This window comes from Hemicordylus capensis, chromosome 5, assembly GCF_027244095.1.
Source record: "Hemicordylus capensis ecotype Gifberg chromosome 5, rHemCap1.1.pri, whole genome shotgun sequence".
NCBI lineage: Eukaryota > Metazoa > Chordata > Lepidosauria > Squamata > Cordylidae > Hemicordylus > Hemicordylus capensis.
In genome coordinates this window covers 126,569,055-126,593,861 of record NC_069661.1, presented here as the reverse complement: position 1 = coordinate 126,593,861, position 24,807 = coordinate 126,569,055, and the positions used below count along the sequence as shown (strand labels likewise).

The following is a 24,807-nucleotide window of genomic DNA, read 5'->3' as shown; positions in this document are numbered from 1 at the left end:
TGGTGGGGAGGGGAGGCTGTTAGAGCTTCTTCACTAATTAATAATAATAATAATAATAATAATAATAATAATAATAATTATTATTATTATTATTATTATTATTCAATTTCTATACCGCCCTTCCAAAAATGGCTCAGGGCGGTTTACACAGAGAAATAACAAACAAATAAGATGGAACCCTGTCCCCAAAGGGCTCACAGTCTAAAATAAACATAAAATAGACACCAGCAGCAGTCACTGGAGGTACTGTGCTGGGGGTGGATAGGGCCAGTTACTCTCCTCCTGCTAAATAGAGAGAATCACCACATTAAAAGGTGCCTCTTGCCAAGTTAGCAGGGGTTTATAATCTATTATAATCTTGCCAAATTAGCAGGGGTTTATAATCTATAGAGATTACTATATAATCTCTACATAAAAAGGACTTCTATGTAGAAATTAATATGATACGTGCATGTAAAATGGGACTCAGGATGATGCTTCATGCCTGTAAGTCATTTGTATATGAGCTGGGAAGACACCAAAAACATGTATAGTAAGTGCCCAAGACAAGCTTAAAAAATCCAGCCACAGAAAGCTAGCCCAGATCTTGCATTACTTCTAAAAGATATTCATTATGAGGACCAAAATTAAAAGCAAGACAAGAAATTCATATATGTATCTCCCAAGCCCTGTTGAGACATGGTCGGGGAAAGAATGTTGTACTTGTGTACAGTGTCCCAGAGTATTCCCAGAAATCCACCCCCCACCCCCACACAAACCATGCTCACACACTAGGAAGCACCATCCTCTCCGTGCGTACTTTTTGAGGGTTTTGGTTAATCTATTCCTTGATCCAGGCCAGCTTTTGAATCGGGCTTTAGTTACTTGTATTCCAGTCCTGGAGTAGCCAGTAACCAGTCCTGGTTAACAAACAGCAAGCTGCAAGAGCACTGAAAAGCAATCTACAGCACTTGCCTCTCTGAACATAATATCTATTTCAGTAAACTATTAATATTCCTGATTCCACTCCACTGCCATGTCCTTGCATACCACAACTCTTTCCCTTGGATTCTACACTCTTCAGTGTTAAAGTGTTTATCTGAAGAGGCAAACACCATAAGCATGATGGTTTCAGCAATCTCAAAGCTTGGGCATGCACCAGGAGTGGGACTTTTGGGCACACTCTGGGATGCTGTGTATAGTGCTCTAGGATGCTCTTGTATAGTGTCCTCCCCACACCCACTCCAACCTCTAAACATGGCTCCAGTCTTTTTGTTTTGCTGTAATAAGCCAGGGAGGACAATTTGCAACTGGGCCGTTTTGCTGGGAGGAGGTCGAACCTTTTTGCCTCAAAGCCCTTATCTAAATTCTCCCTCCCTGAAGCTGTTGTTGACCATGGAGAGAAAAAACAGACAGGTACAACAAATTCCCCATGGGTGGAAAGGATATAGAATCAGAATCTATATCTTTATTATAGTCTCTGACCAGAAAAAGACAAGACAAAGCACAAAACAGCAATAAATCAAGAGATCTACATAATTATAGTAGTATAAAGGAAAAGATATAGAGAATGGTTTGTCTGCATTTGCAAAAATCTCATACATTAACATTAAAGTCCTGAAATCACTCCAGAAATTTGATCCCTTCATACCTGAACACAGGGGTTCCCAACCAATGGTACCCCAGATGTTGCTGAACTACAACTCCCACCATCCACAGCCTATAATAAATTGTGGCTGGGCATGATGGGAGTTGTTTAGCAACATCTGGAGTACCACCAGTTGGGAACCCCTGCCTTAATAAATAGCACAGGTGCTCCTGTTCTGTGGCTTTATTCCATATTTCTGAAATAATGCTTGAAGGCCTGGTTCCAACTGGGCAGTGGTTAGAGTGCTGGACTAGGACCGGGGAGACCCGAGTTCAAATCCTCATTCAGCCATGGGACTTGCTGGGTGACTCTGGGCCAGTCACTTCTCTCTCAGCCTAACCTACTTCACAGGGTTGTTGTGAGGAGAAACTTAAGTATGTAGTACACCGCTCTGGGCTCCTTGGAGGAAGAGCGGGATATAAAATGTAACAAAATAAATAAAATGCAGAAGTCTTTCCCACCTGATTGTCACCCTGCCAGCCATACCTTTCTTGTGATATCTTCTAGTTCCACCACTCTTGTGTTTTTAACTTGGTGTCAGTCTACACATATGATAGAATGACTGTGTAAAGCACTCCCTGGCCTGTTCCACATCAGATTGCTTTCCCATTGGTGGTGGGGCTCTTGCATGTAGCACCTTACAACCCTTTTCTACCGATGCTAGCATTCTATGTGCAGAGAGCATTTCTTTCTTTCTTTGTCTTGCTTTTGGTGGAGTGTATTCAAAAATATTAGTCTCCCACCTGCAATCTGTGGAACAGCCCAGAAAAAACAGCATGATCCAATTCTGCTGCATGTTTGCACATCCTGATATATGATACCTAATGAGCAGTTACTGAACTGGTCTTTACTAAAGTGTGTGTACAGGACCCCTGAGTTAAGGCAGTGAAAACAGGGATATTAACAATTTGTTATTGTTATTATTATTATCATTGATGTTGTCATCATTTTCATAACTAGAGTTTCTCAAACACCAGGCTCCGCCATACCACACAGCAAACTATTTTTGGGAAGACTTTAAAAAACCCAATTATGATAAGTCATCTGGGGAGGATGGTCTTTTATCGAAAGAAAAAAGTCAAATATACCACGGGACATACCTAAAGTTGCTTTTGGGGTTCCATCCTATTTCTAAAGTCTCTAAAGTTGCACTGTACACTAGACAATAAAAACAAAACATTTTTTAAAAAATATATGCAGTTAATGCAGATAATGCATGAAATAGCATTATTTTTAAGGGGAGGCAGTTAAATGGAAAATTTTTTGTTTAATCACAGTCTATCCAATGGAGTGATCATATTCATCTTGCCCCCACCCCCCTCTCTCCCCTATCCAGCCATTACTATAATATAGCTATTCAGTAAAATATTAAATTTCAATAAAGTATTCTTAAGTATTAGTATCACTGTTACTCAGAAGATCTATATTTACAGCCAATAATTCCATCACAAGTATAATTTAATGGAAATAGATCCCTCCAAAAAACCAAAAAGCCCTATTAAACAGTTTCTATTTTTCTTCCATTACAGAAGACTCTTGAAGTTAAAATAGTTCAAGAAGTATTTTATAGCCACTCTAAGATCACTCAGCTATTTGCCATAGAAAGAACTGAGAGCTAGCAGATGAAGAAATGATATAAAAAGGGAAGTACAGAAATGTTTTCCCTCTGTCAATATAATTGCCCATAAGGCATCTCAATGTGCCTTTTGTAGAAAAGGAGCCTGCAATTTCTCAAATCTAAGAAAAATATCCTAGCCACAGCTGAGAGCACCTTTGTAACCCAGACCCCCTTAGCTGCAGCTGAAGACTATTTGAAGAGCATCACTGTGTTGTCACATCCAGTTCAAAAACATACATTGGCTTCTCCATGGTTGAACTCTGAAAAACTGGTACTGCAAGTTTTTCACTGAAAAAATGTTTTCAGGTGTTTCACTTTAAACAAACAACAGTTTCAGGTGTTTCAAATCAATGGATAAATTGATAAATATACCCATGGCATTTTAATTTTTTAAAATAAGGTAAATAGTCCACCTGAAGCATGTGGGTAGGGCAAGACTGAGAACTGAACTAGTGTTTGGTTCACTGGTGCAACCTCACACCATGCCTAAAGAAGCCACGCTAAACTTTTCAGCAGGGATGTGCCAATCGATTTGAATTTGAATCAATTTAACTCTAATCTGGGTGATTTGAGTGAGTTGGATTCAAATCAAATCATCCCTTAAAAGGGCAATTTGATTAAAACTGAATTTTCAAAATTCGATTCAAATTTGATTCGAGAGCTGTTTGCCACCTTTAAAAAACCATGCAGGCCTCCAATTGGTTCAAAAAAGGAGCCAAAACAGGGTCAAATCAATTCAAATTCTATTTGAATTTGAATCAAATTCCCGGACCAGATTCGAATTTGAAGTGCATTTTCATAATTCATTTAGAATTCAAAACAAAGCAAAAAATTCATTTCATCCATATCTCTACTATTCAGCTAGCTATTGTGGGGAATACTTCTTGACAGATCTAAGACTGAGAATCTGGACAAAGGAGGTACTTTCCATACAGATAAACAAGCAATTCAGTTGTTGACAGCTAGGGACAGTTTGCTAACTTAAAGAGACAAGTAGAAGTATTGAGTAATGCATCAGAGGCTAGACTGTACCATTTCATGCTGTGGATGGAGGTTCAAATGCTTCCCCCATGTCCAGCTGCACTGGCTGCCCTTACCATGCAAGGTGGGGCTGGACAGCTAGGCGGTCGCCCAATGCTGCGGGAGAGGACAGCAAGCCAGCAAAGCAGGAGGACAGCACGCTGATGGGCCCCACTGGCCATCTAGCCTCTCCACTGAATGGTGCTCCTGGCAGGCAAGTGAGGCCAGGCGAGCTGGGGCCAGGAAGAGCTTCGAGGGAGGCATGCAGGAATGATGTCATCGGCATGCCTCCTGAGGGGAGGGGCCTCAGGGGGATGGGGGAGGAACGGGGAGAATGGAGAGAACAGCTGCCAGAGATAAGGGGCTAATAAAGAGGGGTGTTGGCCCCCTAATTGGAGATGGGAGGTGCACAGCCTGTGAGGGGGCATTTAAAAGGCCGGCCAGGGATGTGTGGCTGGTGAATGGATCCTGTGGAGAGAGGCCAGTACAAAGAACGAACAGCTTGGGATGGAGGAGACCCAGGGTGGCGATTAGCCCCTCCCCGTCCCTATTCTGAGGACAGCCCTGGGTGCCCAAGCAGGCTGAGTGAAGGCGTCCTCACAGTGTGGCCAGACATACCACTATTGCTCTTGGGAATAATGACAGGAGCAGCACACAGCAAGGATGCATAACTTCAGAGACACAGAGCAGTCTCCACCTTCGGAAGCTGCATGGGTGGGCTCTTGGCTGGCTCAGAAGCAGTGAGCTTGCATCCCACTTGGATGGGCAGCCCTTATAGTTTGACAATACTTGTCAGCCCTGTCATTCCAACAAAGTAACTTTCAGTGGAATAGTTGGAAGAGCCATGCACTTCACCAAGAACAGGTACCTCACCTCTTCAGTGCATCCTCATGAGCTCCCAGGCTTGCAGTGTTCTTGCTAGCCCTTTTGTGAGAAGCACATGATCCCACAGCTACTTATTTCCCCTTATTGGAACTTAGTACCAAATCACTCTGGAGACAAAGTGAACATCTCTGAATAAGTATTTGACTCAAATTTCACATCCAGCGACAGAGTCAGAAAATAAAACAAGAATAAAACTACACCTCCAATTGCAAGCAGGGGAATGGCAGAACCTCTTTGTTCCACATGAAAAGGTTTTGTGGAGAGCAGAATTGGCAGCATAATCTATCAAAATTCTCTGTTGGAATGAGAAAGCCCAAATGGATTCTGCAAGGCACTCACAGCCCGGGGCCGATCAAGCTTTGTGCCACCCATAGGCAGCCAAAGATTTGCTGCCCCAGGCTCAAGGATTCCCCTTTACAAGTAAAGGGCTTGTGGGGGAGAGAGTTAAGTCTGTTTTTTTAAACAGGTGTGGCAGGGAGAGCTCCTAGTGGGCCCACCCTCCTCCCAAACCATGACAGTTGAGGTCAACTGTCATGGTTTGGGAGGCGGATGGAGCTCCATGCAGTGGCAGTTTTAAAAGTTTTTTAAAAATTAACTTTCCCTTCTCCCCCCCCCCAAGTTTTACCACTCCCCAAGATTTGTCACCGTAGGCAATAGTTTCTATTGCCTATGTGGTAATCCGCCCCTGCTCACAGCAGACGCAAAGAGGTCTTGGGGGATTTTCACTGCATGCTCACCACGCTTTGGACTCCCAAGCACTGAACCAAACATTCTGTCAAAAACAGTTTTCACAGCGATGTCTAGATATTGAGATTTTGTTCTGTGTGAGTTCCCATGAGCTGTTGGGGAAAGTGATTTATTTACAAGTACAATAAAAAACAGCATTGATCCAGTTTCCTTGCAGGCCTAGCCCATCTCTTTCCCTTGACATTTCTCAAGCAAAGTAAATGGGAGATATTTCCCTTTGCTGCCTCAAATTGTGCCTAGCAGAATAAATCAGCTGATGATGGTGTGAAGCCAGCTTTCCATTCTTCTCTGCTTCAAAGTTCCTTCATCTTCAATTGCCTCAGCATCATGGCCATTATCCCAAATGCCTTATAGCATTTTCCCAGAGTTTTGGCCAGAGGCAGCAGACAGGGGATAGCCGTACATCAATTCTTTATCTTGCTTTTGTCCAAACTATTTCATTTTGGGTGCCCATCATTTTCATCCTTGGTAAAATTGACTAAGGCTGCAATTCTGAGCAGCCGTACATGTTCTTTTGACCCACAAAACCCAGGCAAGCTTCTCACCCTGATAGATACCAAAAGAATTTACAACAGCTGCAGGTAATTCTCTTTATTTCAGATCTTCACAGGCAATGACCTACAAGCAGTTTTTCCCCTCTGAGTTACAGCTCCGGAGCTGTGATCCAAATTACAGTCAATCAGCTCCTTAATTCTGCCTCTTCTTATTCATCTCCTAGGCACCACTGAGCTTTCACATGGTGGGAAGAAAGGATCCTCTTCAAGTTCCACCATCTTTATCCCCAAATTATGGATGTGAAACTTATGAAACTTTGGCCCCTCATCTACCAGGTCTCTCAATACTGGTTGGATTCTGTCCAGAAAACAAACACATCTTAACAAACAAGAATACCCCCTAAGGTGAAAAATAATTCATGCCATTCTTTGTGTATTATATTATTACAAGTTTACAGTTTTTTCCTGCTGTAATCTATTAATTTGCAGACATTGCCCACATTTTTGTTTGGTTATCAGCTTGGCTTTAAGAACATAGGAACATATGAAGTTGCCTTATATGAGTCAGACCATTGGTCCATCTAGCTCAGTATTGTCTACACAGACCGGCAGCGGCTTCTCCAAGGTTGAAGGCAGGAATCTCTCTCAGCCCTATCTTGGAGAAGCCAGGAAGGGACCTTGGAGCCTTCCGCTCTTCCCAGAGAGGCCCCATCCCCTAAGGGGAATATCTTACAGTGCTCACATGTAGCCTCCCATTAAAATGTAAACCAGGGTGGACCCTGCTTAGCAAAGTGGACAATTCATGCTTACTACCACAAGACCAGCTCTCCTTTGTTACATTGTACTTGATGTTGATTTTATAATTACTTTTCAGCTATAAGATACTATGCAGCTGAATTTGTCGACAACACTTAGCCAATTAATCAGTGGATGAAAACTTTAATTGGCATGGGGACAATTTATAATTTCTGGACAGTGGCTGACATCCTGACTAACACTGCATGTGTGCTTCTAACAAACAAACAAACAAACAAACAAACAAACAAACAAACAATAACACACAATTCTAGCTCTTGTGCTAGTGCCTAGACTTCTGAAGGACAGATGCTCTTGCTCATGAGTGCAACATTTTTCAGAGCTCTCTTCCAGAGATGTATTTCTGCTGTGCTTTAGAATTGCTGTGCTGGGGAGAGGGCGACTAGCACTGCATGTGCTCTGCTGTTAGAAGCACACATGTAATGTTAGTCAGGATGTCAGCCACTAATTTTAACTGGAAAGTCAAATCACTACCAGTAGGGGTGTGCACGGAACCGCGGAACTGCAGTCCAGCACTGGGGTGGGGAGTTCCTTAAGGGTGGGGGAGGGTTTACTTACCCCTCCCGCGCTTTCCCAGCTCGTGCCCGTATTTCCTTTAGCAATCAGGGCGGTGCCCGTATTTCCTTTAGCAATCGGGTGGCAGGATACCTCCCTGCCGCCCTTTCGCCTGCTTGGCTGCAACGCAAAAGGCTTCTTAAAGCCTTTTGCAGCCAAAGTGTTGCAGCCAAGTGGGCAAAGGGGCGGCAGGGAGCTATCCTGCCGCCTGACTGCTAAAGGAAATACGGGTGCGGGCGCAGCCAAGCAGGTGAAGGGGTTGAAGGGAGGTATCCTGCCACCCCTATTGCTAAAGGAAATACGGGCACCAGAGTTGGAAAAGCGCGGGAGGGGTAAGTAAACCCTCCCCCGCCCTTAAAGGAACCCCCCACCCCAATCCACCTAAACCCGAACCGCCCATGTCCGGACTGGTCCAGAGGCCTGTAGAATGGCCTCCAGACTGGTCCGGGCACATCACTTACTACCAGTGGTGGCTTTTGTGCACTGAAAGGTAAATTCTGTTACACTTGCCTCAGTATCTCCAAAATATTGAGGTGTTGGCAATATGCAAGTTTCTTTATACCTAATCAATTGATGAATCAATCCATTGGTTAAAAAAACAACTGGTCCACACAAACATCTTTAAGTGGTCGGCAGTCCTCATTTGAAGATGCAGCATTGTGATTTTGTACTTCGGCTTGCCACTAATGTTGGTGTTTGCTTTCTGGGGAAAACCCATTCTGCTTGTTTCCTATGGCAAGTGGCTAGGGATATGCACAAAACCGGTTTTGCCGGTTTGGTTAGAATCCGAACTGGATTTGAACTGAGCCGGCCTGGTTCAGTTTTTGTTCTGGTCAAACTGCATGGGAGGAAGTCATTAAAATGGCCTCCATGCATGCACAGAATTGGGCCACTGCCCACCCGGGCTACTCTGGGGGAGGCAGGTGGGAAGGGAGCTGACCCTGCCCCCACCTCCCTCGCCACTGCCGATGATAGTACTTGTAAGTACTGACTAACCACTCCCACCCCTTCTAGGCTTAGGGAAGCCCCCCCTGCCCCTTTACAGGTAAAGGGGAATCCTCATTGGATTCCCCGTTACCAGTGGAGCTCTGAACTGGTTTGATTCAAACCAGGCCTGGTTTGGTTTTAACTTGGACTGGCTGAGGCCAAGCCAGTTTGATGTCAAGCCTGGCTCGAACAGAGCCGGCTCACACACCCCTACAAGTGGCTGAGTTGGGAATGCTATAAAATCAGTTTCAACCTCTCTGAGCCATTTTTGGAATGGTGGCATAGAAATTGAATGAATGAATGAATGAATGAATGAATGAATGAATGAATAAAGTTGCTTTTGTGAGGCAGCTATGCCACAGATTTCTCCAGAGTTGAAGGCTGTTAGTTGTTGTTGCTGCATCTATATATCTTCTGTTTATGCACTTACAGGCAGGCTATAAGTGTTGAACTGAATCTTGTTTGATATATATTAACATTCTGCTCTTAGGAGTTTTCAGAACACCTTAAGCATATTGGAAAATATGCTGAATAGGTTTTGCTTATGCTAATAGTCTGCTTGATTGCATATTTTGATTTGGGAAGGGATTTTCCCCAGCTCAGGTTGGCTAGGGATCCTGGGGAAACCTTCCCTTTCCCAATAGCTCTGGCTGGCTGGCATCTAATTTGAAACATGGAACAAATTTTAATTGAGCAAAGGTTTCAAGGCAAGCAACATTGGCTCTACCCACTGATTCATTCCTGTTTGGGCCAAGACACTGGCAAAAGGCTCTTTAATCTCCTCTTCCCAAATATGAAGAGCAACCAGAGCATTCCCTTATGGATATAGCTCAGCTGCTTATTCTGAAACAGACAATATCACTCCCTACTCTTTAGCTCAAAAAGCAACAGAAGCTTGGGAAGAGCCCCGCTCACTTCTAATGCAGATCAAACAATTTTTCAAACACTTATATGCATAAGGGACAGAATGAGCTTTTGTTGCCCTGAGCCCTTTGCTTGTCTGGGGTAAAATAGCCATTCATGTGTAGGAAGAGAGGGCTCTGTTACCTTTCACACTGGAAAGGATAAAAAGCCCCTTGCCTTTTCCTATCAGATCAGATAGGATTAAGTAGCTGAGGCACATCCTAAAGTGGAGCCCTGGAACTGGTAGTTACTGCTGGCAGCTAGATTGTTAAGTCAGATGGGACCAATTCAGATCGGTATGCAGAAGCATGAAATGTCTGCTTGCTGTTAACTGTTAGTTTTAACTCTGTTTTAAAATATTGTTTCAAAAATTTTAAATTGGAATGTTTTAACTCTGTTAGCATTTTATTTTAACTAATGTTCTAACTTTTTCTGTTATTTGTTTGTTTTGTTGTAAACCACCCAGAGAAGTAAGTTTTGGGCAGAATAAAAATATGTAAAATAAATAATTAATAATTAATAAACTATGGAGAAAGGCTAAAGATGTAATAGACTCACCACTAGTTCACAGACATAACTATCAGCACTATCCACATGTTAAACAGCTGGAAATGCACCCTTTTGCTACTGAGTGCACACACATGGCAGGGAGCCATTAACAATTTTCATTTTCATCCCTCTCCACCTGTCCCTTTGTAATACACATCCCCTGAGCCACTTTTTAGCCAAATGTGCAGCTTACTGGTTTAAAGAACAAGCACAATATTTGATATATGCTTATTAAAATGTCATTCGTGAAGGAGTTGTTACTGATATCCTGTACAAAAAGACTGAGTGGGTAGGCACCTAAGAACTTCATGTACAATAGGAATGTATCAGAACTTGAACATGCAACAAAGCTTGAACCTGGGAGATGGCAATGCCACATAAGAAGAACCCAGCTGGATCAGACCAAAGTCTAGTCCTGCATTGTTTCCAGCAGCGTCAGTTATGGCTTTTGGGAGGTTTACGAGCAAGACATGAAAACAACTGTCCTCCCTTGTTGTGTATCCAAAGTTCCTGGTATTCACAGGTATACTGCCTCTGAAGTGGAAGGTTCGGTTTAGGTGGCATAGCTACTAACCATGGATAGGCCCTCTCAAGAATTTGTCTAATCCCCTTGTAAAGCCATCTAAACCAATGGCTATCAACATACCTTGTGGCAGCAAATCCCGTAATTTAATTCGATGGTGTGTGAAAAGGTACTTCCTTTTGTCTGTCTTACACCTACTGCCCATCAGCTTCAGTGAGTGATCCACCTCTTGGCATTCTCACAGAGAGAGAACAGTTTCTCTGTATCCCCCTTTCCCATGCCACTTGATTTTTTTATAAACCTCTATCATGACACCTCCTAGTTTATTTGTTAATTTGTTTTCTGAATGAAACCAGAACTTACCACCCTCACTCAGGCACAAAGACGGAGATCAGCAAATAGGTTTCAATGCCTCTACTCCCTGGCTCTTGCAATTGTTTCCAGGTCCATTGATCTGAGGGACTAGAATCTTGCTTATTGATCTGAGGGACGAGAGAGCATTGTGCCCACTACTGGCTACAGACTGCCTTTGTTTCATCCCACCCCAGCCCCCAATGACAGGTGCTGAGCCCAAGAGCACAACACATGCCAGAACTCTGTCTGAACAAAAATGAGAAGTAGGTTGGGAGTCCACTAGGGATGTGTGAGTGTTTTGATGTTTCAGCCCATTGCGGGCCTCTCTGTGCTGGCGGTGGCCATTTTGGAAGCTGCCATGTATGCACACGGCCGGGTCAAGAGTGGACAGTGTACATGCATGGTGGTCTCAAAAATGGCCACCGCCAGTGCAGAGAGGCCCCAAATGGGCTATTTGAGATGGGGGGAGGCCATTGGGAGGAGGGGGGTGCAGGAAACCAACCCCCGCCACAGCTATGGAAGCACCTCATGAGGTCCTGCAATGGCAGTAAGTCCACCATTTAAAACAACAACAACCCCGAACTGGGCTCTGGTGTGCACAAAACTGGACCCAGTACGGTTGAAATCTAGTTGAATTCTCACCAAATCAGGTTTTCTGGTTTTGTGCACACCCCTAGAATCCAGTGTGTAGGCATCTAGATGCTCTTGGTTCCCCTGCATCAATCATCCCTGAATGTCAACGCATTTGATTTTATTCAAGTGCTATGGTGTGTAAGCCCACGTAGGCTGACAAAACGTGTCAAAAATAGTAAGAGCTTTTAAGCATGTATTTTTTTAAAAAAAAAAAATCAGTTAAAAATAGCTCCCATGGCAACAAACTGAAGTTATACCAGATTGCAGTGATGTAAAGAACAGAGCATATTCAGTGTTAAAAAGAAGAAAAACCTATTTGAGAATGCATCCTTTTAAATATTTCATACATCATTATACATATTCCACTAAAGAGCTCCAGGAAACAGACCTTAGATATTAATCCCACCACTTGATCCTCACAACTATCCCGGGGTAGAAAATAACTAGCCAAAGCCACCACCACCCCATACATTTTATGGCCGAACAAGAATTTAAATGCACGTCTCCTTGGTACAAGTGTGATGTTCTGATCAGTTCATCAACGGTGCTTGAATTGTGAATCTGGTCCCACAAGTGGCACTACCACCATTTCCCCTTATTTTCTTCTCTTTTTTAAGGGTTTCCTTTTTTAAAAAAAAGAAAAGAAAAATATAGAAAGATTTGGAGATTGCTGGAAGGAGAAAAGCAAACAAATAGAGTAGGAGAAAAAATGAACAGTGGAAATGTCCAATGGAAAATGGAAAAAATGCAATGCATAATTTAAACTGCATCCACTGCTGCAAGTTGTGGGGTCAAAGGTAGAACAGGATCTGGAAAAGCTGAGGGCAATTCTTGCACTACACTCCGTAGTGGCTTTCCAGTGTTCTACAAATTCTCAAGAGTTCTAATGTTCTACTTTATAGGACTAACATGAGGATAACTGCAATAATATATATGAAACAGTCATATGTGTTATATTAACACTGAGTGCTATATAATTTCAAACAAAATCTATCCAGAAACAAGATCATGGCACAGTATATTTGGAAGCAATGCCTGTTGCTGTAGAGATGGAAGGAAGAATAATGTGGCCCAGATACTGACCAGAAAATGAAGGATCACCTCCCTCCAAACAAGAATGTCATCAGAGAAAAATCAGCCTGACCCAAGATGGATTTAAAAATCTGCCACTTCAGTCCGGCCATGTGTTATTTTTGCCCATAGGAAGGAATGGCTGCCGCTACTTATATAAGTGGTCGTAAAGGGATGCAGTTGAGGACACTCTTGGAGTTGGATTTGAACCTGCTGTCTGCCCCTGCTGACCCCAGTCATGAAGAATCAAGTCTTCTCTGTTGCGCTCTTGGGTTTTTTTGTTTTTGTCCCCCCCCCCCCCACATGCCCCCGCCACTTCATCACACTAAAGATCATGAGAAAATATTCAGAAAAATCCCTTCCACAAAGAGCTGGTACAGCAGCTCTACTCAACTCCACATTCTAGGTTTCCCCCACAACATTTGCTGACTTAATTCCTGTGATCTGGGTGGACAGTCATGATGGCTGAGCATCCTGCAAATCACAGAAACCTCATGTGTGCAACTGCAGAGAGACACCAGGTCAGTGCTCCCCAAGATCAGTCATTTCAGTTGATAAATTATCTAGGGCACATTTTGACAAGCCCATTCACAGGTAGTCTTCATCAAAGGAAGTGTTTGTAAAACTACTTAATTAATATCATACCTGAAAGAGGGCTCTTACAAATGCGAGTGATCCTCACTTATTAATACAAAACTGGTTTTACTAGAACTCAAACAAGCAGTTTCCCTTTTGATCTATATTGATTTCCAAGCCTCCTGTGTTAATGAGCTGCCTTCAGATGTCCAGTTCCTGTGAGGAATTCTACTTTATCATTTTACAAAAATGCTAATTAACATGTGAAATGGTCCCCATAAGGCACCATCTAAGCAATGTGAGGTAAATCCAGGAGATGTTCAGACTAATTGAAGAGTGCTATGCAGTGGGCTATTTTTCATGCCATGCAGTGTTAATCTTATCTATGTTTCTAGAACTTTTAGATCAGATCAGCCATCATGGTGCCAAGATGCCACAATAAACTAAGAAGAATGGCCAGATGACAAAATCAATAGCACTACAGTAAAACCAGTGATCAATCGGTGTGTAGGTATCTATGCAGGAATCACTTGCCACTGCTACAGGGTGACTGAGGGAACAGGAGTAAACACATCCCAAGCAGTAAGACTTAGAAGGTGTAAGGGAAGAAAGTGGGTGATCAATCGGTCTTACACAAGCGCATGGCTACTGAATGACTAGCAATCCATGGACACAGTGGAGGCAGTGAATAAGCATCAGAGGGGAGGCAGCAGGGACTCCTCCAATCCCCCCTCCGGCCTCCCAAATGATATTGCCTCCACACATGCACAAAGGCCCAAACCAGGCCACAGTCAGCCCAGGCTAGGAAGGCAGCGCAGGGCTTGGAGAAGCTGTCGCCCCCACCGCCTCCTAGGCTTCTCTGCCAGCCGGCTCCTCCTGTAAAGGTAGGGTGGAAACAAAGGCCACTTTCTCTCTCCACCCCCACCCCCACCCCCACGCCTTTAGCATTAAGGGATGTGGATGAATTGATTTTTTCAATTTGATTTGTGCTCAAATCAAATAACCCCTGATTTGTTTTGTGTCCAAATCTGTCCCCCCGAATCACCCCAGATTCTATTTGGATTTGATTTGATTTGGATTCAGACCACTTATAAAGGTCCTAGGGGCACCAAATTTGAGTGGTGGGTAGGTCCACATTGATGCCACCTACCAGCCAGATTTCAAGGCAGTAGGGCACTTGGTTGATTTCTAATGATTTTTTGAAAAGTTTTTACTGGTTTTGTATATTTCCACCATAGAAAATAATGGGGATTTGAAGTCACTCATCATGGATCCCCAGCTTTCATTAAAAAAAGAAAAAGAAAGCTAAGCTCTAGCCCATGTAGAAGCAGAGTTATGGAGCAAAATGTCTGGTCACTATTTTTCAATCGTTTGGATTGTTTGGTGTATAATAACTTTTCCTCACAGAATCCCAGCTACTCCCCAACCTGCAAGCCACTTACTCAGTTTATATTTTAGGGATTTTTGAAGTGTTTAGACTCCTTGGTTTGTAATGAATCCTCACAGGGATTCATTATGAGGAAAGGTTATAGACACCAAAGAGTCAAAGCACTTGAAAAAAATCCTAGAACAGAAACTGAGTAGTACCTCACTGTCTTCCAGGTGGGAGGGGTTGTAGTTGGAATGTGGTAGTTGACAGTTGGCACAGTCCAAAGACAGCCAAAATGAACAGAAGAAATGAAGGTGTGTAATGAATCCTCATAGGGATTCATTGAGGAAAAGTTAGTATACACCAAAGCATCCAAACACTTGAAAAATAATGACCACACATTAGGCTCCATAACTCCACTTCTACAAGGGCTAGAGCTTAGCTTTTTTTTTTTTTAATGAAAGCTGGGAATCATAGGAGGGATCTGAATCTTTAATCAATTCAAATTGAATCAGGTGCAATTCGATTTGGACCTGAATCTAGCCAATGGACCACAGGGGTGATTTGTTCTGTCTCCAAATCACCCGAATCAGCTAGATTTGGGTATAAATCAATTTGTACCCGAATCTTTTTGCACATCCCTATTTAGCATAAGGATTAGGGAGGCCCCCTTTACTTGTAAAGGGGAATCCTCAACAAATCCCCTTTTCAAGTATACGTGATCCAGCCCATGAACCAGTTTGGCCCAGTTTACTGGCTGAAGCCCGAAGCAGGACCAGGCCAGGTCAGTTTGAATCCAATCCAGTTTCAAACCAAACCAGCCAAACTGGTTCTGTGCACATCCCTACAGTATATAACAGGTATGCACCTTGGCAAAGGCTACTCCTTGCTGTCCCTTCAAAGGATGGAACATGTGGTTCTGTATCTTGCTAGCATTTGCCATTAGGAAGAGTGTAAGTAATGTAGAAGAGAGCCATGCTATCCACCTTAACCATACGGGTGGAAGATCTTCACCTTACTAGGAGTGGCATGGAAGCAAACGTGGAGGATGTGGCAACCACACTGCTCTGGGTAATGTGTAAATGGGATGTTAGTCCCATTCCATTGCTTTCAGTGGGATTTAACTGTGACTTTAAGACACTGTACTTCTGGCCCCACTTTAGATGGTGCGTGTGAGTGCAGCATCTTTTAGATAACATCTGAATTGGGCTTATATTTTACTACATTTAGTCCAGAGATTAAATGATTCAGTGTGATTACTACACTTGTCCATTGTGTATACATATTTCTGTGTGCATGAGGTGAGGAGCCACAACTGGCTCCAGCTTTCCATCAGGTGTATATGTGGTGAACAGGCACATGCCTTTTCCCGCATATGGTAAAGTACACACATGTGATACCACTCCTCAGAGTCCTACATTGGCTTCCGATCCCCTTCCACATCCAGCTCCTTGCTTTTGCCTTGAAAGTTCTCAATGCCTTTGCCATACACCCCACTCTCCTGTTATTTCTTGTTCCCTCCTTGACTGTGACATTTGCTCCTCAAAACTCTACCATTCACATTTGCCCAGAGGTCTCCTGCTCCTTTTAACAATCCTTTCTGCCCTGTTCTCCCTTTGTGCCTGGCATCTTCCCCTAAAAAGCTATACTCACTGGGCCACTTTCTCTTTTCTTCAAATCCCTATTCCAAGCCCATGTTTAAACAACTTAGGCCCTGGGTATTTAATAGAACATCTTCTTCGCCATGAGCCCCACCACCTGCTAAGATCATCTGGAGAGGTTCACCTGCAGCTGCCGCCAACTCGTCTGGCGGCTACTTGGGAATAGGCCTTCTCCATTGCAGCCCCTGGACTTTGGAATGTGCTCCCTGTTGAAATAAGAGCCCTCCTATCTCTGGCAACTTTTTAAAAGGCACTGAAGACACATTTATTCACCCAGGCATTTAATAAGATTTACAGTTTTAAAGAGTTTTAATATGGGTTTTTAAAAAATATTTTAAATGGTTTTAACTGTTAATTGATTTACTATTTTAAATGATTTTAATTGTAAACCACCCAGAGATGCAAGTTTTGGGTGGTATAGGAATATTTTAAATAAATACATGAATGAATAAATAAAATGTTTCCCGGCAAGACTTGCACTTGCCTGCATCCATCCCTTATTTGCCTCTCCACTCCCTTTGCCATCTCCCCTGCCAAAATGTGAAGATCCTCCAAGAAAGGGTTTGTCTTTTTTATATCTCGCTGTGAAGTACCATGTACAAAAGAAAGAGTGATTGAATAAAAGAAGAACAAATGGAAGAAAGAAAAGGCCAATGAAAAATGAAGGAAGAAAGACAAAGTGTGCATGCTTTACCCTACACAAAGAATATATCAATTTAGGAAAACTGCTATGTGTGAGAAGCAGCCTCAGGATCTGTCTCTGTGTGATGAAAACACAAATCACAAGAATGAAGTGATATCTACTAAATCAGGTGAATGATCATGTTACAAAGAATCTTTTCTCTGACAGTGGCAGTATGAGCTTTTGAAATGAAAAGCTGTACAAAAAAGCCGGTTCAGGTTTATTGAGTACTATGCCCCCATTCATTCACTTTCATCTTCAGCATTCAGGCATCAAGGGAAGCAATTGCATTTCTTGGCTGGTAGCCAGCGATGGCCCTATCCTCAGAATGCAGCACTTATCCTCAGTCCCGTCCAAAACTTAGAGGTTTATAAAAGTAAGAAAGGAGCGAATACAGAGAATTTCCCCCTCTTTTAGAATACTAGTATGTGAGGCCACTCAATGAAGATGATTAGCAGTCAGTTCTTCTGAACAGCAAAAGGAAGATACAATGCATTATTTAATTTATGGAACTCACTGCCACAAGAGATGTGATGATGGCCACTGGCATCAGTTGGCTTTAAAGGGGGGATTAGACAAAGTCACTGAGAATAGGGCTATTTATTGACAATTTTTAGCCATAAGAGCTAAATGTTTGACAGGCTAATTTCAAAAGCATTATATGCATACGGTATGTTCTTAGCTGCTGTCTCTGTAATTATGGAACTCTCTTTCCCTAGAGGGCCATCAGTGTCTGGCCCTTAATTTCCAATACCCTCCCAGGAGCATAGTAGGAGCTAGCAATTATGTTTTGGCTACAACTCCACAATCAAATTTGTGAGTGGGGAGCAATAGTAGTGATCTGTATTATGTTCTGCTTTGATTACATTTCCCCCCTAAAGTTGTTCCAAACTCTTAAAGAGGGTTGAGATAACAACTGAACTATAATGACATATCCATTCCATTTCTATGCCCTGACCTTCAACTGTCCCTCCCTCTCTTGCTCCAACCTCTGCCACTCTCTCTGTCTTATTTGTATGAATCCCCATTTTCTCGGATTTAAATCAGTAAAAGTGGGCTTTTGATTTCCACCACCACCCCATTTCCAGTCCTTTTTCGGCATGACTTTCTCTTCTTCTTGACAATGTGGTTGTTTGTTTCTCTGAAGTTCAGAATCTTTGAGTTCTTTTTGAACTTGCTTTCTTTGTCTCTCTGTATCCAGACTTTCACCAAGTCTTGCCATTTCCAATTGACACTACCAACATTTTAGTACACTCTCTTACTACTCCCCACATTATTTTAACATTCTTCTTACTTCTATTAAAAACAGAGCCTTTTCACTCTGACCTTTCTTAATGCTGCAACTGGTTTTACATTCTCTGCTCATTTTGACCATACTGCTTCTGTACACTTTTCTCTTAACTGACCTGCCCTCATTCTTGTCTTTGCTTTAAGTTCCTTGCATTTACTTTTAAATGTCTCCAAATGTTCCAAGGGGTTGCTCCTCTATATCAAGTTGTTGGGTTTTTTGCATTTTTCTCTTTATCCTGCTTCTTAGACCTTTCACTCTGCAGGTGTCAATCTATTTGTTCAGCCTAAGAGCCAAATTCTTCAAAAATTTCTGCTTACTCTGGCTTACCCTGGTTATTGACTGTCTTACCCTTTTATTTTCCTTTCCCTCCCTCTCTAATGTACCACGTAGTCTTAGATGGGATGCCTGTGGGCACACTTTCTTTTAAAAAGTGCTTAGTGCTTAGGCATTTTGAGTATATCATCATATATGTATTTATGTATTTGCACTTGCTACTTGTATAACTCTTTCCCTAAGTGGACAAAGTGGTGTATAAACTTTAGAAGCCTTACAACAAGCCTGCAGGATAGGTCAATAATGCAGCCATTCTCCTATTACAGACGGGTGGAAAAGGATTAAAGCTGAAAGAGATCAAGGACACAGGAAGCTGCCGTATACCGAGTCAGACCTTCCATCCATCTAGCTCACTACTGTCTGCACTGACTGGCAGTGGATCTCCATGCCTACACTGACTGACTGGCAGGACTCTCCAAGGTGTCCAAGATTTCAAGCAGAAGTCTTTCCCAGACCTACCTGGAGATGCCAGGGATTGAATCTTGGACCTTCTGCATGCAAAGAAGATGCTCTATCACTGAGCTACAAACCCATTTCCAAATCTTACAGCAGCAGACAGTAATCACATGTAGTCTTCCATCCAAATGCAAACCAAGGCAAACCCTGCTTAGCAAAGGGGGCAATTCATGTTCAGTGCCACAAGACTGGCTTAATCACCCACCAGTAAAATTATGGTTAAGGTGAGATTGGAATGACACCATATGCAGATCAGAGCTCATTCTCTTAACCACCACACTAGCTCCAGTGGGAGGTAGGGCAGTGAGAGAGGGACTGTTATGATACAGAGGTGTTAACAGGTGAGGAAGCACAAATAACATTCTAAGAGCACGTTTTACTGTTACCTTCTAAATAGCATGGATAAGTAGACACCGTTAAAAAAATGACTGGATATCTTATAGTTTTATGCTTCCTTTGGAAAGCCTACTGTCTGGACATAAGCACAGTCTTACAGGACAGATCAAAGATCCATCTAGCAGCCATCTATTTTCAACAGTGGCTAGCTATGTCTTCTGAGACGCCTGCAAGCAGTCCCTACTACTGAAAGATATACTGCCTCTGAACATGGGGGTTCCATCTAGCCATCATGGATACAGACAGTGCAGGTAGTTTAGCAGAGGGAACTCTGTGCTTTCATTTCTCCCCGTCCAGAACACAGTCGGCTGCCTAGCCGAAATGTTTCCAGGTGGTGCCTCGACTGCAAAGTCATAACGCAGCATGAGACGCAGGATGAGGGAACGGAGAGCCAGATGAGGTGGAAACAAGGAAAGTTTAAACGCTCAGCTCTCTGCCGACCAGTGTTTAAAAGCGATTCTAATCTCAGGCTGTTAAACATTGACAACAGTAATAATCATCGTCACCCGCTGCGCGCTCTTGCCTCTTCTGCTCCTGCAACAATGTGAGGACCTCAGCGGCACAGTACGTGCCACTGCTCCTCTGACGGTTTACAGATCTGCCGCCTGCCTGACTGACTGCCTGGCGTGTGCTATTTATAGAGCCCTCTCCTACAAACGCTTCTTGAGGGGGGAACCATGCAGCAACCACCATGGCTCCTGTTTGGATTTATTGCTGAAATTATCATCATTGGAGAGATCATGCCGCTGGCCTCGCGTCTAAGCCTATTTCGAAACCTTTCAGGCGCGTAGGCTGGTGCGAGAGAGAAATATGGAACTCACAGCAAGGGAGGACGTTTGTGCTTGGGGTGTGCAATATTTGCAAAACAATCTTTCCCTCCCCATCCCAGCCTCCCAGGAGTAGAAATTAAAATAATGGAGGTCAGCGCCCTGGGCAGCTGGCAGCAACTGCCCACCGTTCCTCGCCTTTCAGGGTGCATCTTTTCCTAACGCTGCGGAGCGCGAACCCAAACGTTAAGTATTCAGAAAGAACACCAGGCAAAGCCTATTAATAGCAACCGAGAGTTTGGCGCTAGCTCTCGCATACACACACACACACGCACGCACGCGCCGCGCGCACTCCCGCTGATGCCGAACATTCTTCTGCATCCTATTAACAGCGCCTACCCCCCCAGGAAAGGCCCCACGAAGAAGATCTCTCAAGTAAGTGTCCAATAGTTTCTATCCCTGATGGGAGGTTTTTGCACTTAATGGACAATGGCTTTCTAAGCGGTTGGGTTAAGGAAGCCGACGTCAAAGCGAAAGGATTGCAGTCCCCACCAGCAGCACCCACCCCCCCGCAAGCCGCAACTTTCTCTGCAGCACCCTGGACAGCTCCCCTGGCCAGTACTGCAGGCTTCTCCTCTTCCCTTCCTGTTTCGGCCAAACTAGCCACGCTGCAAACGGTTCGCAGGGAGCTGTCCAAGGTGACGCAGAAAAGACGCAGATCGCAGGTGCGCCTGGCTCTCCCGCTCCATAAGAATCCTGCATGCTGCGGAGAGAGACCCGACCCTCGCTGCTTCCTTCTCCTTCCACGACAGCCTTGAGGGGGAGGTAGTAGTCCCATGTGCTACAGAGATCGCCCTGGAGCCTCTTCTTGCCTCCCGCTTCCTTCCTCCTTCGCAGCAAACCCAGCTCTGACAGTCTAGCTCACTCCATAGCCAAGAACAAATCGCCCCGACACTTTGCTAGTCAAGAAGACCGCCCCCCCCCCACCGCTGCTTTATCCAGGGAACGGTGGGCGCGGGGGCTTAGATCCGACATTCCTCCCCCTATATGCAGGGGAGAGAGTTTAGAAAGGGGCAGGCTCTAGTAAGTGACCCAAAGGAACCAAGTAGCAACAGGGCCGGGAAAGTTTGGCTCTTGTTGGTGCTTTGGTTGGTGCGTCCAGAACTGGGGCTGGGGGATGCGTGTCGCCTCCTTACCTCCGTGTTCTCAGCAGCGTTCTCCGCCATTTTCCTCCTTAGGAGCAGGCAGCGGGAGGAGTGTTTCATTCCCATAAGAGCCAGCCAAGGGCGTTGGGGCTTGGAGTTGACTTTCTTCTTCAGATCCCCCCAAAGCTGGCAGACTCCACAGAGCGAAAAAGAGCAGTAAATCAGCCTGCTCGTGTCCTTCCTGCTGCCTCCACAAGACCCTTGACCCCCTCTTCTTTGCATCCAGGTGCCTCAGTCTGGGGGTGCTTTCCCCTCTCGCTTACTTTCCAGTCCCACTGCCTCTGTCCTCCTCTCCCACCACGAGCTCGCTCCCGGGATGGGCTGGCAGGCAACAGACGCCTCAGCCTACTTCGGAGACTCCTAGGCGGCTACGTCCTCCTGCTCCCTCGTGGCGGTGCGGAGAGGAGAGAGAGATCGGGCTAAAACGGACAGAAGAGGCAACTCAGCTGAACTTGGGCGGGCATTGGCCAGCCCAGCTGGGCACCGGTGTGTCCTTCTGGGGCTAATCTTCGTGAGGCAGAGGAAGCCAGAGACAAGGCAACCGAGCGAGAAGACTTTAACCCCCTCCTTTCCTTCGCTGGACGTCTCTCCAGCCCCTCTTTCGAGAAAACTTGCTTTAAAGGAGTGAGTGCTTGTCAACTCATCCGCCGCCCTCGGCGCGGAGTCTTTGGACCCCCGGCTTCCCTCCTTCCTGGCCTCAGCTCCTGTCCCACTCTGAGAACAGGGCTCGCCTCTAGATCTGTCTTGGTGAAAGGAGAAGAGACGGCACCAAAGGCTCTCCCCCCCCCCCGCTCCCCACAAGGACACCACAACAACCACTTTGGTCCCGCCGCTTCTCCTCTCAAAAGTAGCCTCCCTGGTGAAGGTTTTATGGGTCAGTCCGTTAACTCCTTCCGCTCTGGCTTCGCAGAGTGGCTCTCCTTTTCTGCGGTGGCTTCTGGTCTGGGCTCCCTGGCGTGGCTATTGGCTGGAGTCCCTCTCTTGAGAGACTCAGCTTCGGAGTGATGGAGAGAGATCGCTCGGAAGTGACCACGCACGGCTCCTGTGCCGGGAAATAAGTAAAGGGGCTCGCTTAACCCTTCCTGCCTCCAGATTCGTTGCTGAAGCGCCCCCACTTTCCTGTGTCCTATTGGTTCTGGTCACGCCCGCAGAAGCAAAGAAGCCTTGCTGATTTGGACGTGTGTGTGTTACACAACAATGGTATATTCTTGTGCATTGGCTTTATTCGTCGCTCGCACACCGTCCTACTTGTTGCTGCGTTGGGGGCAAGAGGGAAGGGAGTGAGTTTGGAAGAACATAAACTACCGAGTTTATTTCAGATGGAACTGAAAGCAACTGACCCACTCCATTCTCCTCCTCTGGTGTCTTTGCCTTGGATTGCAGCCCAATGCTTCAAGGTTCCTCCTGTCCCGAAGGAGAGCTTTAAAGAGCTGTTCAGGACAGGTGCGCAGTTAAGCATGCAAATAGCTGCCTCCTTTTGCATATGGCCCTCGTTGGCTCTCTGCTCCCCCCCCTTCTAATTGCTCCTTTAAAGGTGTCTCTTCTTCTGCTCGCCCATCATATTTAATGCCTCTTCCAACTTCCATTTAAAGAGCAGCACAAGATCAAGGTCTGTCCTTAAAAGACCTCTTTGGTAGGCAGTGGAACAGAAGCCCAGACACATATTAGAACCAGCCAGCCTTGTGGAGGAACATGTTAGCAACAAACAGGGGGGAGATTACTTAACCTATCCCCACATCTAGCTTCTTTCCTGAGCAGGGCCAGCCTTACCATTAGGCAGGGCAATGCAGCTAGCCTCAGGCAGCAGATTCTGAGGGAAATGCCTCTGAGTATTGCAGGGTGCCTTTCCCTCACCAGTTAGCAATTGTAGTCTCTTAGCTCATACAGGGCTTCCTTACTTATGGGATAGTTGACTCTCATATGGGTCTGGCACTCAAGCACTGACCCGATCTGACTTAAGCATTCTGAGAACAGTCCACAAAATGTAATGGTATTCCTGTAGCACTGGGAAACCCCTAGCACCTCACTGGATTGGATTGCCTCTTTGTTGCAGGAATAGGATAAAACATGGACTGCAAGGAGCAGAGGTGCAACAAAGGGAAAGAGCTATACCCTGCCCTCCTGATTTGCTGGTGCCAGATCAGTTCTTCTCAGTCCCTGGTGCCTCTTGGCTACACCTGCTTTTTGCTTTGGGCACAAGTAAAATCTGGGTAATATCAGATTGTTCCTTTCTGTTGTTTAGAAATGTCTATCACATTTGCATCCAGCCATTCTACCAGAGGGCATACACAGAGTTAGCCCATTTCATTATCCTCACTAGTATCCTGTGAGGTGAGCAGACTGAAGTGGGCTAGGAAACTGGTTGCCGAAGGGCACAATCTGGCCCAGAGGCTTTCCTTCTAGCCGCAGAATACCTTCTGACCTCATGGAGTCCTTCCCAATTATGCAACTCATCTACCTTGTTCCACACAGTCCAAGACACAAGCAAAACCTCTTTGCAACTCTGTTCTCCCCAGTAAGGTAAGGTAAAATGTGCCATCAAGTCGGTGTCGACTCCTGGTGACCACAGAGCCCCGTGGTTGTCTTTGGCAGAATACAGGAGCGGTTTACCATTGCCAACTCCCTCACAGTTTGAGATGATGCCTTTCAGCATCTTCCTATATCGCTGCTGCCCAATATAGTACCAGTGGGGATTCAAACTGGCAACCTCTTGCTTGATAGTCAAACATTTCCCTGCTGAGCCCTTAGGTGGCTTCTTCTCCCCAGTACTCAGGCAGAATTCTCCCTTTACTATGTAGTATATCAGCAGCTCATCGCCATGTGCAAGCCAAGAGCCAGGTAATGGGAGCAAGCTGGAGAGTTGCACAAAAAGGACAGGGGATTCTGCCAGTCCATAGCCTTTGCTCTGTTCACATTGAGGAGGAACAAGTGGAAGTGCCTGAGTATTAGCTCAACCATCTTTGCTGGCCCTTCAGCCCTTACTCCATTCAAAATGCAACCCCAGTTAAAAATTAGTTGCTGACTATTAGTGAGGTTGTTCTAAGCAGCCAAGCAGAGGCTTAAGCAGCCAAGCCTGGGCTTGGCTGACTGTGAGAACCACCAGGATCCATCCGGTTCACGGTGGTGCCTCGGTGCCAAACCCTGCGCCGAAGCCTGGCTCTTAGCCAAGGTTAAGGGCACAAACATGCCCTTAAGCTGGCTACCAGGATCTGCTTGCAGCTCGCTCTGACACAGAGACAGGCACCTAGAGCACCCATCCCCTGGGGGAATCCCCCAGAGCACTGCGCTT

At 44.9% G+C, this 24,807-nt stretch overlaps 1 protein-coding gene and 1 long non-coding RNA gene across 12 annotated transcripts in view; one reads left to right on the top strand and one right to left on the bottom strand.

Moving 5' to 3' along the window:
- Positions 1 to 24,807, bottom strand: part of PRMT8 (protein arginine methyltransferase 8) — a 424,784-nt gene that overhangs the window by 165,802 nt on the left and 234,175 nt on the right. For 7 of the 11 annotated variants that reach the window (XR_008308635.1, XM_053256304.1, XM_053256298.1 and 4 more), the window contains exon 1: positions 21,510 to 22,685. The exons of 3 other annotated variants lie outside the window; for them this stretch is intronic. Coding sequence is in view for 5 of the 8 variants with exons in the window: in XM_053256298.1 (XP_053112273.1) it covers positions 21,510 to 21,740 (231 nt within the window). In the remaining 3 variants the exon portion in view is untranslated. Of the gene's footprint in view, positions 1 to 21,095; positions 21,193 to 21,509; positions 22,686 to 24,807 lie in introns of those variants that run through there. One more of the 11 variants, XM_053256308.1, reaches the window with a different exon arrangement.
- LOC128327488 (uncharacterized) overlaps positions 20,144 to 24,807 on the top strand; it is a 56,780-nt gene continuing 52,116 nt past the window's right edge. The window contains exon 1 of the long non-coding RNA XR_008308636.1: positions 20,144 to 20,748. This is a non-coding gene — a long non-coding RNA (uncharacterized LOC128327488). The remainder of the gene's footprint in view (positions 20,749 to 24,807) is intronic.